Here is a 20,244-nt window from a genome sequence, read left to right on the forward strand (position 1 = left end):
AAAAGGAACATGGTATAAAATTTCAATACAGAAAAGAAATTTAAAAAAATCAAACAGTCTTAAAAGTTAGTTCCTGATAAATTGAAAAAAATTTACAAGTGAAATTGCATGTTTCTTAGAAGAGGAATATTTATTTTACTTTTGAAATATCTTGTCTTATATATCTGTTTTCAATATTAAAAAGAATGTTACGTTTTATCATATTAATACAAAATCCGAATTTTTATATTATGATACTGATAACTGAAATGTATAATTCAGTTTTTCAACATATTTTTTTCCTGTGCGTTACAATAAACAAAGGATATCAAATTGTTACTATGGTTCCATTTTATTTTCAAGCAGAAAGCTGAATTCTATTCCATTAACTAAATTTATTGAATTATATAAAGAGAAAGATGATTTTTCTTTTTCCTTTAAATTCTAAAGTAAGATTTCCTATAAATTCTAATGAATTATCAGTTAAGGTACTATTTGGACAATGATTAGGGAAAGACATATTCTTTTTTCTTGCTTAAATTTTCAACTATAGATTTCATTGTTACTCTGCAATTCAAATAATTTTCATTGCTTTATCAAATATTTACTTATGAGATTTTTTTCCATTACTGAAAGCTAAGGAAAAAGATATTGATATTATATAGTCAACATCAAAATGAGAAGTAAAGTGTAGCTACAGAACTACAAAAGTTAGAAAGATTATCCTGTATTTAATAGCATAAGAGATTTAATTAAAAGGAAATGCAGTCAATATTTCTGATATTTTCTTCAGTTGGTCAACAAAGGCAGCTAATATTAAATGAATACATGTTTGTCAGTATATATTATTAATATGGAATGATACGTACTAGTTCTTGCATTTTTATATTTAATTTTGTTAAAATAGGTTGAATGGCACTATTTTTTGGATCCAGGTGATTCACAGCTCGGGCATCTTTAAAAGCATCACTATAATTTTCCAGCTTTTCATAGGCTTGACAACGTCGAAACAATGCTTTAACATCAGCAGGAGTTATTTCTAGAGCTTAAAAGAATATATAAAATTGCTATTATTAATAAACAAAAATGGGGGGCAAAAATATTGAAATTGAAATGATAGAAAAAAGAAATATACATTTTTTATTCTGTTTTATTACTGTGATAAATATGTAATTCTTTAAATAAAATACAAAACTAACAGCTCTTGTCAGAGCTGTGAGTTTGCTGGCTATATAATATATATACTTTTTGACAGAAGATTAAAAATTTTATTTTCCTAGAAAATATAAATTTATTATCACTGAAACTTATATTAAAACTGAAATAGAAAATAGATCATATTTTAATAATTAAATCATGCAAATAATGACAAAGCTAAAAGAATTCAAATTATGGATTTAAGCAAGATCTTATATCTAAAAGTATATAAATAAATAAAACAATAATAAGTAGATGAGTTTCATCATGTTTTAATATATTTATATATTAAATAACAACTGAAAGAATATTTAGAATTTCAAACTTTAGAAATATTGTACATAACCTATAAGAATAAATTAAATCTTAACAATGATAATTTTGAAAAATTAGCTGCACAAACTGTACTTTGTCATCAAGAATCATGACAAACTCTTTCATGGCAAAAAAATATCTTAGATACAATGAATATTATAAAGGGCATGAAAGAAAATCAATATCTTACAGAATTTGATGATTATAATCAATAATTTCTCTCATTAAAAAATAATTCCCATAAAATGAATCTTTTCAAAGAAAAAAAAACAGAAAAGAAAGGTAATAATTTGTAGGTTTTACACTAAAAAAATTTATAGCTTTGGATAAAATTATTTAAAACTACTTGCCAAATATTAATCAACAATGAAAATAATGGGAGCGACAGAAATCCCACTTAGTAGAGAAACTACAGAAAGAATTTATGATATTTACAGTTCATATAAGTAAATCTTTGTGGTTTCCTATGTTTTGAGACATTTTTTTTTAATTAAACAATTTAATAACATACCAGCAGATGCATCTCTAACAACTTTTTGATACTCTCCTAGTTTCAAATAAGCTGCTGCTCTATTTTTTAAGAGAGTTGCAGCTTCAGTACTTGTTTCTGCACATTGTTTCAAGGCCTTAGTATATAATTTGACTGCCCCTGAATAATCACCAGCAGAAAAGAGGGCATTGCCCTCTTCTTTTAGTTGAGCAGCATCCATGTCATCATGTTTAGAAACTTCAGTTGAAGTCATTGCTTTACTAGTGTCTTCAACAATATCTGGCATCTAAAACAGAAATACAATTTACTGATATAGAAAAAAAATAAAAATAAAAATACAATAAGATGCTTATAATTTTATTCTCATCAACTAGGAATAATTATATAATCAAATGATATCCCATTTTTCATCCAGAGTTATGTAATGCATAAAACATTATATAGACAGGAGTGTTTGTGGGACCCCAAAAAATCCCCTGAAACTTTTACGGACTTACTACCGGCATTTTGGAGTTTCGAGAAGGGGGGGGGGGAGAAATGAAAAATTACAATTATGAAATATTGAATGACCTAATTATAAAAGTTCAATGAATACTTTTTTTGCAAAATTAATAACCATAAATTTTTAAAAATATAAACTACTACATTTTATGCAAATATTTTAAATTACCTGAATTAATTCTTTAAAAAAAATTATCTAATTTCTGCTGCTTTTTTTTATTTTCTGATGTTTGTGGGCTTGTCTTTCTTTTGTGGTGAATTTCATAATTGCAGGAAGATTGACTTTTATTTTCCTCATTTACAGTTGAAGAAATTTCCTCGAGAACTGCACATGCAGAGGTAGAAGCAGTTTGCTTTTCTGCTAATGTAGAAGGTTTTTCAGAGACTTTTATAGGTGACTCATATGAAATACATGTTTTTAAGTCCTCTTGATATGTTTTCCAACTTCTGTTCATATTCAGTAAGAGATCTTTGTGAATTGGATCAGTCATTGGATTTTTTGAACCATATTTTTCACATGAGGTTTCTTTAGAAGCCATTAAATCATATTTAATAGTCTGCACTGCATCTAGGGAATCAATCTTAAGAGAGGTTCTATAGTCAGTGACAAGTGTATCCATTAAGTTGAATGCACTTTCCACTAATGGGCCATGGAAGCAGCTAAGGCAGGCTTTGACCAATTTAGCCAATGTAGGATACTTATAATCATTTGTGAAATCATCTTTTAAATTAAAAACTTTAGACCAATATTTATCAATTGTACACTTGACTTGATTTCCACTTTCATCAGATGTGTAGAGCATTTCTTTGGTGATATCAATATCACTCTGGTATAACCTTATTTCAGCTTCTACTTTTGACTTTTCATTATCACTAAAAATATGGGACATAAAAGATGATAATTTTTCAAAAGCTAATATTGTACTGGTTTTACCTCTTAGCTCTGGATCTAATGCTGTAAAACTAATTAGATATGAATTTTTAAGGGGTAATTTCTGTTTCATATGCTGAAATTTCAAAGTGAAATTCTCTTGCGTACATAAATAAAAAAATATTTCAATAAGAGAAACGAAAAATTTACACGTGCATCAATAAATGAAACGAAAATTTTACACAGCGGAGAAAAAAAAGTTGCGAAGCGATCAATGACAAATAGCTAATACGGCGAAAAATCCCCCTTCTCTACTTATTGGCGCCACGCCAGGAGAGATAAGACCTTTGAACCCAGAGTCACGTGATCGCACATCTGGTCGCGAAGTCTCTCCCTTTTTTTTCTGCCGCGCCTACTTGCCGAAAAGAATCCAGAAGAGAATGTCCGAGAAACGGGGGAATGAGTCATAACTCGCAATAAGGAAAGAACAAAAAAGAAGTTTTTTCCCCCTTTTCACGCATTATCACTGCCTTTGGAGAAAGAAAGGAAAAGTTTTCACCACACACGCTGACCTTGCGTTTTCTGCTTTCAAAGCAAACAAAATCGCCCAGATCAAAATAAATAATTCATTATTATTCCTACTTCCTTTTGAACGACGATCCCCGGAATTTCCGGGTATCGAAGTTCAAAATCCCCGGAATTCCGGGGTTTCCCCGGAGCACAAACACCCCTGTATAGAGGTTTTTAAAACCAATTTTAAATTTGTCGTTTAAGCAGCAGATCAGTAATTTAGATGCTATTAATAAAAACACATTTAAGGAGAAAGATAAATACATTAAAATAACTATTTCCCGATCTTAGATGTATTGAGAAGTCTTTTAGTGTTGAAGACGAAGTTTAGTTTAGTGAAGAAGAAGTGTTTTACAGTGTCCAGTGCAGAAAGTTCACAGAATAGTCCCATATCCTATATCATAAATTCTGAGAGGAATAAGAGTAATATTAAATTTAGCATCCAGAATAAATAAATCATACAAAAAAAATTTAATGTTTATTAACTAAATGCTTTTTTTTTCACTTTGAAATAGAGCAATTAAAATAGAAATTAACAGTTTAGTATATGAATCTATATTATAAATTTGAAGTAGTTATTATTAATTCTGTAAATCAATTGCATGAATATAAGGAGAAAAAAATATAGACCACCAAAGGTCTTATTTACATCTAGGAGTATAATCATATAATAATATTATTTTATCATTATTAATGATTTTAAAAAAATTTCAAAAAAGGACAAAAAATATTCTACATAAAATTTCAAAGAAGAAATCATAATTTTATTGGTAAGAAAAAATGGATCTGCCCGAAATTCCTTAATTCAATTATGGATAATAGGGTTAAGGGCTTCAATAGTTTGAACACTTATAAACCAACAATGGCAGTTTAATTTATTCAAAGACAGCAGAAAGAAAAGGAAATGTTCAATGAACCAATAAACCATTATTTTAACGCATATAATGATTTCTAAAAATTGCAGCTATCTAGAACTGTGTATATGATGATGTAGCTTATAAATCAAATGCATTCACATCTATGAAAATATTATTATCCCCGACATTTTATAATCATTTTTCTAAATGCTGGATAGCTGAATAATCACTTCATAATGCTTTTCATTTAATTTTATAGCTCACACAGAAAATTTGATTGAAGATTTACATTTTTAAGAAAATATTCATTTGAAAAAAAAAAAAAAATTCCATATATATATATATATATATATATATATATGGAATTCCTTAATTAATTATCCTCTCTCTCTCTCTCCCTATATATATATATATATATATATATATATATATATATATATATATATATATATAGGGAGAGAGAGAGAGAGAGAGAGAGCAGTGTTTCTCAGGCTTTTAATATAACAGTAAGTACTAGAAAGATACTGGAAGTCAAATAATTAAAAAAGCATCAATAAATTTTCTTTAGATCCTTTAATCTAAAATAAATAATTTTATTGAATTGAATTTTGCTTTCATTACTTTCAACAAATCTTTCACAAATGAATAAATATCTGTAAATAGCAATTTTTAAAAAAAATAAATGTCTAAAATATGAGGTGTAAAAGAAAGATTTCAAATCTGAGGTACAGGTGATTAAAGTAAAGTAGCTTTTAAAAAGCAAGTATTGACACAGATGGTTTTATCATATGTGCAAAATTCATTATTTAAAATACTAAGAAAAATTAAGCAAATATAAAAACTTGAGATGAAATCAAAGGAATTTTTTGCTAGTTGGAATTCATTGTAATCTCAAAATTGATGAATAAATGAATGCACAATTTTTAAATCTATAACTATATTCAAATCTGACAACTATGATAAGTTTGATTTCAATAACTCAATGAAATCAAACTTAAAATGATTATCTCTATATATATTAATTAAAGTGCATTTTCAATTGTTTGAATTAATAAAACTTACAATATGCATAAACAGTATATTAACAAAACTAACTCATCCTGTAGCCTTTCAGAACATACATTAAGAAATATTAACTATGGGCAAAAGCTTTAAAACTGATGAACAATTTCTTGTTTTTTATAAAATCAAGTTGTATAAAAAAAACAACTCGTAATTTTTACTTTGAAAATTTTATCAAAGGGAAAGCTTTTTAAATGCATCATAAAAATACAGACTTTAAAATTCAACAACTGCTCCCAGTAGTGATTATAATTCTTGACATAAAAAAAATTTTAAAATAAATCAGATTGTCAGTATTTTAATTAAAGATTTTATAATAATTTTATATTTCATCATATAAAGATATTTTATATGTATATATATAGAGTTAATTTGATATATCTTTGAAATGCCTACTTATAATATAGAAGAAATATTTTTTAGACATAAAATATGATTAAAAAAACCTTAACTACCATATTAAGAAATAAAAATAATTTATTCAGCATTGATTGATGCATATTTTGCAATATTTCTACATTATTTTCATGTTTTAAGGGAAATAATTAAGTAACACACGCATGAACTACAAAAGCTACATAAAAACTTCCATGTTACTTACTTTCAAAACCGTATTTCTGCAAATTAATATGAAGAATCAAATGTTTTCCTTTATTGCGTCGATTAAATGCTGTAATGTTCTGGAAATTTTTCAAGGCACGTGTAACCGGCTAATGGGGAGCTAAAGAATTGTGTTAGGGATGCAAGTTATTTCGGGATATGTCCATTTATAGCATCAAACAGCATGACAATCACCATGACACCGAAACTGAAAGTACTGTTTACAATTTTTGCAGTCACAAATACAGTTAATTGCTAACACATTTCTATACGATAATTTTCTTTTAGGTTAAATAGTAGGAAGATAGCAAGACAGTACAGCAAATAATGGTTAGATTTTGCAGGAAAATCAGTGTTTACTTTCAGTTATGGAATAAATCTACCAAACCAGGAAATTCTTTTTACAATTAATGAAAGTTGCGAAAGATTCAGTTAGAAACTAGAGGAGAAACCAAGCTATGAATATATTGTTAATCATAAGAAATATATGAAAGCATTCTTATAAAAAGAAATGATTTTGCTTGATGTGTTGATTATTGTTAATATGCTGGGTAAAATATTTCTGAGATTAAATGTGCGGCTAAGAAAATGTTCTAAAATAAAAGTCTTTTGAATTGTCCGAATTCAAAAAACAAATATTTTAGAATGCTTTTTTATCACCTCATTCATATTTTGCATTTATTTTTAATGATTAATTTTCCCTTTTGAAGCCAGGCATTTTGGGATGGACCTTGTAATTTTAAACTGAGGTTAAATTGTCACAACGACGTCCGAATCGGCACATCCTTTTCTCGTTTGTCTCTTCTCTCTTCAGTGAGAAAAAATCATACAAGATGGGTGTAACTTCCATCAGGCCTGCTTGTACTCTGGAGTTTTGTTTGAATCCGATTTCGAACTGATATTTAAAATTGGATTCATGTTCATTTACAGCTAAAATCAACTAGAATATCGCAGCTCCTCGTTTTATAGAAAAGATTTGATCTCCCTGGAAAGGATTTAAGTTTAAAACATCAATGATTAAATCTATAAAAATAAATAATATAATATTTAAAGGAAAAACACTTTTGAAATGCCTGAAAGTTCCGAAAAGTGATTTTTCAAAAATTTCGTCAATTATTTTTCTTCAACACATTTACATTTACTCTGAAGCGTTGTTTCAGGAATTCGTTATCATGAATAACTTTTCTGATTTCCTTCTTGCATAATCATAATCATATTCTGAAATGGCATATGTCATTGTGGAGTACGTTTCTTAAAAAAAGTAGCAATTTCTCTGAATTTTTATTCTTTAATTTCTATTCTGAATTTTTATTAACGCTTCCTATTTGATAATAAACTTTATTAAAATTTAATACTAAAGACGCATTTATAGTTCCTTAGTTTAGGATTTCAATGATAGAAAAAGTAAAGAAATGCATTTATAGTTCTTAATAGAAATGGATGATAGAAAATTCCATGATAGATGAATTCCATGATAAAAATGGATTTATTGACAATTAAATATTCGTTCAAAAATAACATCAGAGATGGAACAGTATTAACGATGATGGAACTAAAGTTAAATTGATGAAAAATATATTTCTTAGTAACTGAAAAATATATTACTTAATAACTCTTGTTTTACAAGGCATTTTTCACCCACTTTCAGATAAGACGCATTTGAAATTTGCATCTTATTGAAAATATAAATACAATGAAATATTAAAATTATTTAAATGTTATTCATTTGACTATAACATTTCATTGTAAATACAACAACAACAAAAAATTGAACTACATTAACTCCCAATAATTGTGTCAAAAGATCAATTGTCTTAAGTTTATTAATCGCATAAGCAAAAAAGAAATAAATCACTTTCAGTTATGAATCCCCCCCTTCTTACTTATTATGGAACCATTATATGCTCCAGTGTCCACAGAGTTTTTAAAATAATAGGCCCTTTGTAACGACTTCGAGTTACAAAGAGCGATATATCTGAAGGAAATAGCTATATAGTGCCGTAGTTGAGAAACAAGTCTTTTATAATGCTCTGCCTTACAGGGGGCAGATATAATGAGGGGACTTTAACCCCTTAATCTTTGATAACATTTTGTAGTTAGGAAAAAAATGCTATAATATATGATACCATGGGGTATTTATGATATGATGGATAATATATACATCAGAGAAGGACCAGTATTAACGATGATGGAACTAAAGTTAAATTGATGAAAAATATATTTCTTAGTAACTGAAAAATATATTACTTAATAACTCTTGTTTTACAAGGCATTTTTCACCCACTTTCAAATAAGAAGCATTTGAAATTTGCATCTTATTGAAAATATAACTACAATGAAATATTAAAATTATTTAAATGGTATTCATTTGACTCTAACATTTCATTGTAAATACAACAACAACAACAACAAAAAATTGAACTACACTAACTCCCAATAATTGTGTTAAAAGATCAAGGTCGCTGAGAGCCGCATCGGGAGCCTTATCAAAATAATGCATGCGCTATACGCCCCGTAAATATTTATCCTGACAGCTACAGGATGAAAGAACGTTTTCTACTTTCAGTGTAAGATTACTGAAGAATAAAAAAGGGATGTGGGAGAATGGATAGCTGGTGCAAGAGGGAGGACGAATAACGAGAGCGGATCCTCAATCTGCTCTCGTTAAGATCAAATCTGGAGAAGATTGTGAAAAGTGAAAGGAAAATGTGTTCTAATCAATAGAATGTAAATGAAGAAGAATGTATTAAAAAATTCCGTCCAGTCTTTGGCAGGAATAAATTTGCATTACTGACGATGGCAAGTTGTTGCAATTCACACTCCCCCAATATCTCTTTTTCTTATTATATGCAGTGCTTTCTCTCTTGGTCAGATGCACTGGATATTTCTGCCATTCTCAGGGTCTGACTTAGCCTAAATGGGGCCCAGGGCAAAATTTCTTTGGGAGCCCCCCCCCCCCTCTGCTTCACTACTTCAGTAATAAAAAACCGCACTTTATGGTGGTATTTAAATTTTTCACCTCATTATAGATATATAAAAAGAAAATTGACTATACCTAAAATAGCTATAAAGCCCCCCCCCCCCCCAATGGTCAGATGAAATATCGTTCTGTCCATTTTATTTATTTTCTGATAATTCTATATCCATCATTGAAAATCATCAATCAAAAAATAAATTTTGTCATCTCTCAAAATAATAACAATAAATAAAGAAAAACAAACATAATTAAAAATGCAATGCAACAGAGAGAGATTATAAATAGTACTGTAATATAACTTTAATTTTGCAATTACATACAAATTGCTATGAGACAATTTTGCATGATAAATTAATATTATGTAAAAATATATCTTATAATATTTACTATTTATTTATAAATTGATACTTAAGTTGTATTATAATAGATTTCTTAATATTCTTTTTCAGTTTTTTTTTTCTAATTACACTTTCTGCAAAACTATCAATTACATCATCATAATCAATATTTTTTGTTGTATCAGAATTTAAACATAACATAGAAAGTTGAGACGATTTTCCTTGAAGAATACATGATATTATGAAAGATTTTAATCTCTTCAGCAATGAAAAAGATCTTTCCCCAGTGCAGTTTGAAACTGGTAATGATAAAAAAAAATTGAGTGCTTTAATTTTATTAATAATTTTTGAAAATAAATTAATTTTTTTTTAACATTTTCATCATATCTAATGTAGTTGCCTGCTTATCTACTAAGGAATGGAAATGTTGCAGTTCATCAGAGAACTCATCATGCAAATCAGAAGGATAATGCCTTACCAATTCCTCCGCTTCAGCCGTTTGAAAGTTTGATTTTGTGTTTATCAAACATGAAAATTTATTTCGTAATTTTTCATATGGAATTTTACGATTGGTTAAGTTTAACATTAATGCATCACATAACATGTAGTAACAGTTAATCACGTGGCTCAAGATTTATGTCAGGTGCATTTCCGTCATCTAACAACCTACTTATTGTGATCTTACCTTTGCTGTTTATAATCGGTAGCCGGATCAATGATCGGTACTTCTTGTTGGATGTTATTTTCAGGTATTCATCTGCGGAAGCACATTCCTGTTCTTCGCGGTCACGGGGCATTTTATAACCCACACCTTGTAAATTGGGTAAAATTGGTTGTGTTTGTGCTGCAGAATGTATTTTTGTAAACATATCGCAAAATGCGATATGTAAAAACACAGGCTTTTGATTGGCCAAATTTGTCCATCGTAATTTCGAAAATTTAGCTGAATCACGCTCTAGAAAGCCATGGATTTAAGATATATATATATATATATATATATATATATATATATATATATATATATATATATATATATATATATATATATATATATATATATATATATATATATATATATATATATATATATATATATATATATATATATATATAAGCAACCAATCTAAAGATAGAAATATTTTGAAAGCGAAACTAAAATGAAAACGAAACGAAATAGTTTCGGATTCGCAACAAAAATTATTTCTTATTCAAACTTAAACCAAAAAGGGAACAGGAAAAACTTCATAGTATTTAGAGAGCTCAAATACAACTACTTCTAAAACACAGATGAATTGAGACAAAAGTATTAAAATCAAGTTAATAGGAAAATCAAATAAACCAAATAAAAAAAGAATCCGGCCTGAAGACTTTTTCAAGGGTTACCCTCTGGCAGGGATTCAAAAAAAGGGATTTTTTCTGTGAGGGAATGCAGACAAGAAGATCTAATAATCATACCTCGTCACCCGAAAATCCCCTGAAATTAGGCCTAAGAGATATTTAGACCATTTTAACAGAAGGAACAATATAAAACAACAAATGACAAGAAAATAACTACTAATAAGTAAAAATACAATAACAAAATAACAATAAACACTTAAACTACTAAAGAAAAAACAAAAAGGAAAGCATATACCAGCAGCAGGCAAGGAAATTTTTAGCTATCGATTGTGATTCCCGCTTTTTAAAAACACAAAGCTAACGTATTAAAGGTAAATAATAATTGTAGTCTCCCAGAGCCATCTATTGAGTGATCTAATATGCAAGGAAAGTTCTATTTTAATTTTAGGTAAAGGATTAATCCCAAACCATACCTTGTTTTATTAAAAAGTTGACATTACAGTAATTTTTAGGAAATTCATTTTTAACTAAATTTTTAATGAGTTTATTTGATGCATCAACATAGGAATTTTTGTTATTGCAAACCCTTTTGATCATGTTAACTTGTGAGAAAATTAGATTTTTGAAAATTTTAGAGTTTCGATTGGAATGATAGTTACATAGTTTTGTAATTTTAAAGTTGAATTCATCCCTTTTATCGTAGATACCAACTATTGTTTTATCATTAGCAATTTCGATTTTTAAATCCAGAAAGGTAGCCTCAAGTTGATTTTTATTTGTTTCTATTAGAATTAAATCTTTTGGCTAGCAATTAGTAACAATATTAGTATTGTCGAAGTTTATCAAAAGTAGGTCATCAATATACCTCCATCCGTTTATTAAATTATATTTAATTATTTTTTTCTCATAGTAATGTAGGATTGGAATTCCCTTAACTTGTTTATAAAAATTACCATTAAAAACGTAATTTTCAGTAATATTACAATCACATAACTCTAGCCAGTTATTTTTAGGAATAACATCTTCATTTAAATATCCGTCATATATGAAAGTATATAAAAATATATAAAAATGCAGACCTTTATTAATTTTCCATGAGGTAGATTGGTGTATAAATTTTCGAAATCATAATTATTAAGTTTATTAACGTTATCTTTAAGAAAATTCATTATTTCTTTGTTACTAGAAATAATAAAGTCGTCTTCATCTTTCATCTGGTCCAGGATAATTTTTAAGTATTTAAAGAAATGTTTACCCGTATAGTAATTATAACTAACAGTGCTACAGGTCCGTAACCTGAATTTTAATGGATTTTTATGCAATTTAACTGTTGGGAATAAATAAGGATAGTTTAGAGAGCAAGTCTTAATTTTTGCTTTTTTTGGGAAATCTAGCATTCTTTTATCTAATTCCTTTTTCCCGGTGTTCTTTAACATATAAGTTGCATTAGAGTTATATTCATTAATTAACAGTTATTTATAATAATATTTAGAAATTAAACAGAAATTATTTCCTGACCCTTTTCCTGATTTTTTTTCGTGATTCCTCTATCAGATAAAACAACTGTTTCAATAGCATTTAGTTACACTTCAACTTTAAAGAAAAAAATTTGTAATTATAAATACTATAGCAAAAATTTAGATAAAATAAATATAACATATTGTTGCTGTAACAAAGAAAACTTTAAAGATTTTATAGATGTTGATAAAGGCCATATTATTACAGGTAATTTAAAAATTATTGAATCCAACTCTTTAAAAGATTTAATGGGAAGAGGAACTAAATTTATATTAAGAGAAAAAGTAAACCATAACAAAATTTTGATTTCTATTGGTAAAGATTTGGATGTTTTTATTGCTAAATTATTTAGAAAATACCATTGGCCTGAGGAAGATTTCGGAGAATGGAAAGTGAGAAATTTAAAGGAAGTTAAAATAAAAATGAATACTGATTTTGACAGATATAAAGAAAGTGGGATTTATTTTAGTAAAACATTAAAAAACGAAAAAAAAATTTAGAAAAAAATTTTTTTATTTCAGTAATAGATAAATCAAGAAATAATTTCTGTTTAATTTGTAAATATTATTATAAAGAACTGTTAATTAGTGAATATAACTCTAACGCAACTTATATGTTAAAGAACACCGGGAAAAAGGAATTAGATAAAAGAATGCTAGCTTTCGCAAAAAAACCCCAAAATTAAGACTTGCTCTCTAAACTATCCTTATTTATTCCCAACAGTTAAATTGCATAAAAATCCATTAAAATTCAGATTCGTGATCTGTAGCACTGGCAGTTATAACTACTATACGGGTAAACATTTCCTTAAATACTTTAAAATTATCCTGGACCAGATGAAAGAGGAAGACAACTTTATTATTTCTAGTAACAAAGAAATACCGAATTTTCTTAAAGATAACGTTAATAAACTTAATAATTATGATTTCGAAAATTTATACACCAATCTACCTCATGGAAAATTAATAAAGGTCTGCATTTTTATATATTTTTATATACTTTCATATATGACGGATATTTAAATGAAGATGTTATTCCTAAAAATAACTGGCTAGAGTTATGTGATTGTAATATTACTGAAAATTACGTTTTTAATGGTAATTTTTATAAACAAGTTAAGGGAATTCCAATCCTACATTACTATGAGAAAAAAATAATTAAATATAATTTAATAAACGGGTGGAGGTATATTGATGACCTACTTTTGATAAACTTCGACAATACTAATATTGTTACTAATTGCTATCCAAAAGTTTTAATTCTAACAGAAACAAATAAAAATCAACTTGAGGCTACCTTTCTGGATTTAAAAATCGAAATTGCTAATGATAAAACAATAGTTGGTATCTACGATAAAAGGGATGAATTCAACTTTAAAACTACAAAACTATGTAACTATCATTCCAATCGAAACTCTAAAATTTTCAAAAATCTAATTTTCTCACAAGTTAACATGATCAAAAGGGTTTGCAATAACAAAAATTCCTATGTTGATGCATCAAATAAACTCATTAAAAATTTAATTAAAAATGAATTTCCTAAAAATTACTGTAATGTCAACTTTTTAATAAAACAAGGTATGGTTTGGGATTAATCCTTTACCTAAAATTAAAATAGAACTTTCCTTGCATATTAGATCACTCAATAGATGGCTCTGGGAGACTACAATTATTATTTACCTTTAATACGTTAGCTTTGTGTTTTTAAAAAGTGGGAATCACAATCGATAGCTAAAAATTTCCTTGCCTGCTGCTGGTATATGCTTTCCTTTTTGTTTTTTCTTTAGTAGTTTAAGTGTTTATTGTTATTTTGTTATTGTATTTTTACTTATTAGTGGTTATTTTCTTCTAATTTGTTGTTTTGTATTGTTCCTTCTGTTAGAATGGTATACCTCTTAGGCCTAGTTTCAGGGGATTTTCGGGTCACGAGGAATGATTATTAGAGCTTCTTGTCTGCATTCCCTCACGGAAAAAATCCCTTTTTTTGAATCCTTGCCTGAAGGTGATCCTTGAAAAAGTCTTCAGGACGGATTCTTTTTTTATTTGGTTTATTAGATTCTCCTATTAACTTGATTTTAATACTTTTGTCTTATATATATATATTGTTCATACGATAGATTAACGAAGCTAACATAAAACTGACGGATTTTACATTGTACTGATATTTTGTTTAAAAAAGTTCATTAAAGAAGGAAACGTAAAATAAACTTTCTATTCGATTTTGGCGCCCCCTCTGATGTGGGGGCCCGGATCAACTGCCCCGTATGTTTGTTCCTCTGGTTCTTCTACTTTTCATCGGATCAATAAAGAACCATAAAACTTTTAGATAAATAAACAAGTACAAGACAACAAGTACAAGTACAAGATTTAAAAAGAGTGAAAATTTACAAGTTTTATAAACAAAAAACAAACAAATAACAAGTCGAAAGAAGAAGATGCATTAAAATGGTTCCGATTTCACATTCAGAGGGGTAATATCAGATATCCAGAAAGTTTTATTCTCGTCAAAAAAAAAAAAAAAAAAAATCTCTCCAAATAAATAAACTGCATTTGTAGTTCATCATTACTATATTTATTTTTAAATATTTTTGTGATGAATTACAGTGCCTAAGGAGTAGTCGGCGCAGTGTGTATTCACTTTCATTTGTATATATTACATATTCTTTTTTGCATATACTTCGGACAATAAACAGGTGTGTTTGAGAGTTCTGGAGTTTTCTCTTAATAATGAGTAACATGATACGCAGACCAGTCTGAAAAGAGTGATTACGCTATAATTTTAATAAGTATAAAATTTATGTAACTTAAGCATCTTCATATTTAAATTGTATAAATATCTTAGAAGAGAGAATTATACTTTCTTAACTATACGACTTCCCAAATTTGTTTTCAAACTGTACCTTTCTTTAAGAGTTCCACTTCAATATAATTCATTACAAAATCATTGAAACAAGAAAACAAGTCGAGCTACTTATAGAAATTTTGAATTGGAATTAAAAATGAGCTTTAGTTTATTTCATATTAAATATTAGGTGAATTGTACCCAAAAAGGATTTCTAAGCTTTTATTTTTATTTCATTAAAGAAACATTACTTATCATAAACTGGGACAACTTTCCCTCAACTTTATTTTATTTCAATTATTTTGTAAATTAGCAAAGTATAAAAATAATACAAACCATCACGATCCAAGTTTTATATTCTATGGAAATATGACAATTGAGCTAAACATTACATCCTAAAAAAAATCAGAAAAAGAAACAGCTTTGACAAAGTAACCCTGGAAAAGGAATGACTTTGCCAACTATGTTAAACAGCCGATCCCCCCCTCCCCCCGCCAAAAAATTACTAATATGTGAAGTGTTTTCATAGTTTTACTATTTATTGTAAAGAAAGTTGCACAAATATAATCAAAACATAAAAATTAAAATACTTAATATAAAAAAAAATTCTTAATATCTAAAAAAACAAAAACAAACAAAAAAACCTCACGAAATCTTTAAAAAAGGCTTAAATGCACAGTTATCAGTACCATTTAAAAATGATTCTAATGCTTGGAATTTTACGTTTGCTTCAAGAAATGGGGGTAAAGGAATAATAAAACGATTTTTCTCTTTTGATAATACATATTGATATTACATATCAGTTTTTTTATTTTTAGAGTTTCTGAGAATATTGTACTTAATCCGAAGATATTTTTATAAGCAATGTTTTTGACAATTTGCAATATCCAGATAGATCTTTATATAGAAAATACAAAACACATATTTCACTCCTGTAAACATGTATTTCACTCCTGCAATTATTGCTATAATTTGGTCGATTTAGAATCTTGTAAAAATATATTCTTGAGAAGGTATTTAAAAGTTACCAATTTGACTCGAATCCTTCATTTTTGATAAATCAGAGCAAAACGCTGAGCAGAGAGAAAATGCACTGAATATGATTACAAGATTGTAGTGGGAGTGCGAGTACTTTTCTTCAATATATTCATCAACTTTCTTTCCAAAAAGTAGGTTCTATTCATTTCCGGAATTAAATCTCAGTTCGGAAGTCTTGTGCCCTTCGGCAAAGGCGTCTTTTCAACGAGATATTTTACCAAGCCATGATTCATTCTTACTGTGGAACTGGGCGTCTCTTCTAAAATGCAAACGAAGCAGATATTTCTAGGTCATCTTGCAAACAGGAGTTCGAACTTTGACACCGAAGTCATGAAGTGACGGTTTTCTGAGTGCACAAGTAGTTCAGTACATGACGGCAGACGAAAACAAATGAAAAGACAATAAAAACTTCTGCAACCGGAGTTATAGCTAAAACTTTCAATTTTCTTATCAATTAAAAAATATAAGTGTGTTACAAACGGATTCATTAACTATCTTTAACTGACAAAAAAATCTAAATTAGAATATAGGTAGGTTTATTGCAATGAAACTTATAATAATAGATTTGAAAAAGCTGGAAATTGTAAGGACTAATTTCATCGCTATTAATAATAAATATGAAAGTGTACGTGTTGGTGCTGTACAAATCAGATTGTTTGACTTAAAGCTATCAAACTTGGAACATATATATTTTGGAGGGTGGGAATATACACCTCGGTGATTTTTTTTTTGTTGAAATTTTAATTAAAAATTAAGCGAGAATTTGCCATTTTCCCCATGATATTGTTCAAAATTATTATTGCACAAAAACGATTTTACATTGTTTCAAAATTTAACAAATTGCCTTTTTTTAATGATGCCAATTTAATAGCCTTGCAGATATTTTTTTGAACTGTGGCAATTTTTAAAAAAATATTTTTTCCCCTTTGTTTCCAATAATAGATTTTATTGTTGCCTTGAAATTCAAACCGCTTTTAATGTTTCATCAAATAATCAATCGCATGACTTTCTTCTATTGTTGAAAACTAAAGAAGGATTCTGTTTAATATCTGTGTGGTTTAAAAGACAAATAGAAAAAATAATTTCCAAAAAGAAGATATATGTGCCAGATATTTACGTATTTAAATGGCTGTGATGTTATGGGATTGTTTTTAATAGAAAGATTCAAGAACAAAATAAACAGAAATTAGGTAAGACAGTTAAAATAGCATGGCGCTAATGTCATTTTGGCAGAATCATGAAGTTATGTCTGAACGATTTATTTGAAATAAAACATAACAAATATTCCAGCCTAACTAGTTGGTCGCATAAAGCAGCTAGTTATTGAATAAAGAAGATCAGAGAAATTGAAACCTCATAATTTTTTTGCATACTCCCTGATAAAGTACTACATCTCATTCCCACATGAAAATTATGGGACTTGGGAAAGGCTTTGAACTCTAAGAGTGCTCAGATTATTATTTCCAGAGTTCCATACATGAGCATTTATTGCTTCGTAGTATAGTGAAGAAAACCGTTTGTGATTTTGAACTTCCTTATATTGAACGATTGAAAGCAAAATTTGGCACAGAACTACAGTTTTAGTAACACAATGACATATCAAGCTTCATTTACTTAAGTCATTGCGCTTGTGAGTTTAAATTCATATGAATGCCGAAATCAACCAATGTTCAACTTTTTGAAGGATATGGTTTAAAATGTCTACGCTTTGGATGCTAAAACTCTGTATCAAATTTTATCGATCGATCTCTTTATATTTTGTCATTATCTTGTTCACTTGCATTCGAACAGATAAATGAACCTGCGAACGAATTTCATTGAAATTTACTATAAGTATAAAAATTTTGAAAATAATACACGTCAAACTTTACCCGCCCGTTCAAAACGTTTTTCAGATATTGCTCACAGACATACATACAAGCATAGTTTCAAAAATGCATTTTTTTTTCGGACTCAGAGAGGCCTGTAATAGTGGAAATTCGCCAAAATCTCGATTACGAATATTTTGACAAATATAATACTTTTTCTTTATATACGTCGATGATGAAAAGAGTAAAAATTATTCCTATCAAATATGTACTAGTACTCTAAACTATAGAACTAGTTTATGAAGGTGTTCACGTTATTAGTTTATAAACAGTAATGACAGTTTTTGGGTATTTTGTGTACAAAAACCTTAATATAATAATATCACACAATAAGTACGTAAATAATGTAATACGATAAAATAGTCTCTTTTCATTAAATTCGTTTCAATTAATAAATGATTCAAAACAAAACTTTCACTACCTCGGAGCGCGAGTGCAATAACTTGCGATATTTGCAATTCTTTAAAAATTCTGATTAACTCATTTCTAATGCCATTGCCAAATACCCAGTTCTGAAACGCGGAAGTGTATATTGATTAGTTAAGATGAAAGAGTTTAAGAACACCTACATGCATTTCTTCAGGCTAGGGCGTGGCAGAAAAAAAATCGATGAAACAAAAGTCATTTGTCGAAATTTAATCTAATGCATTCGATTTAGAACAAAGTGAAAGTTTTCTGCATTTACAAACTTGATTAAAAGATTATTTTTACTTTCTCGTAAACACAGAAAGCGAAAATATTGAACACGTCAAAATATTTGTACTCGAGATTTTGACGATCTCCACGTTTCAGATCGCTTTGAAGCCAAAAATACACTTTTGGGATTATGTCAGCCTCCCTGAGCAAATGAAAACACAGAAACGCTTTGAGCTATACGGATAAAATGTAGTATGTAGTCTCAGCAGCTGACCTTTCTGTCGTGGTGGCTTGGTGGTAAGGAACGGAAGGCTACAGGAACCGGAAGACTTCATGTTCGAGACTCGATTCTACAAAAGAGCCGTCGTGTAAGCGGGTCTGGTGCACATTAAATCCGTCGGTGATAAACTGGTATGATGTAGAAATTTGGAGAGAGGGTGCCAGTTTAGGTGTCGTCCTTGTCATCTGACCGCAGTTCAAAATCCCGTCCTCGTCATCTTACCCAAAATAACCCTAGTGCGTTAATATAATTAAACTAAACTAACTCAACAGCAAATTTGTGGATTTATATTAAATTTTGAATGAAATCCATTCATAGAAAGTATGTAATTTTAAAAAACACGATGGCAATAATAAGTAAAGTGTTAGACATAAAAAACAAATTGACACAAGATGGCATCATTTTAAGTGTAGATTCATATCAAGTTTGATTTTAATTCATCAAAGGACCGACTGCTGTTGGTTTGTAAATTTACTATGTAAATGTGCTAACTCAAAAGCGCAATGACCTAACTGAATAAAAATTGGTATATTATTTTTTCTTTATTAAAATTGCAGTTTTATTTCAAATTTTAGTTTTAATCGGTTTGCAATAAGGTGTCAAAAATGGCGGTATTTTCATTATATTATGAAGCACAAAACGCTCATATTCGGAATTCTGAAAATAAAAATCTGAGCATTAGTGCAGCTCACGCGTTTCTCCAAGTCTTCAAATTTTATGCGGGAAGGGAGAGGGGATAGAATCTTTCTTAAGGAGCATACGAGAAATTTTGGAAAGCCCCCCCTTTTTTATTTTTATTTTTTTTTATTTTTTTGTAACGCTTGTGAAGAAGTAAGATAACGGAAAGAATTACATATTTTTTTGAATGTCCTAAGATCTTAAAATGATTGAAGAGAGCTGAAAGCAACATATTTTATTGAATTTCGAGTGCATATAAAAATTCCATTACATTTTTCTTTCTAATAAAT

At 28.4% G+C, this 20,244-nt stretch overlaps 1 protein-coding gene across 1 annotated transcript in view; it reads right to left on the reverse strand.

The window, feature by feature from the left end:
- Positions 1 to 6,649, reverse strand: part of LOC129964290 (protein unc-45 homolog B-like) — a 32,773-nt gene extending 26,124 nt beyond the window's left edge. The window contains exons 1-3 of the mRNA XM_056079057.1: positions 6,444 to 6,649; positions 2,003 to 2,267; positions 849 to 1,024 (exon numbers count right to left, since the gene is read on the reverse strand). Coding sequence (XP_055935032.1) covers positions 849 to 1,024; positions 2,003 to 2,267 — 441 coding nt within the window. The 5' untranslated portion in view covers positions 6,444 to 6,649. The remainder of the gene's footprint in view (positions 1 to 848; positions 1,025 to 2,002; positions 2,268 to 6,443) is intronic.
- Positions 6,650 to 20,244: the final 13,595 nt, after the last annotated feature.

The sequence above is a fragment of the Argiope bruennichi genome, chromosome 3, assembly GCF_947563725.1.
Source record: "Argiope bruennichi chromosome 3, qqArgBrue1.1, whole genome shotgun sequence".
In the NCBI taxonomy this organism is placed as follows: Eukaryota; Metazoa; Arthropoda; class Arachnida; order Araneae; family Araneidae; genus Argiope; species Argiope bruennichi.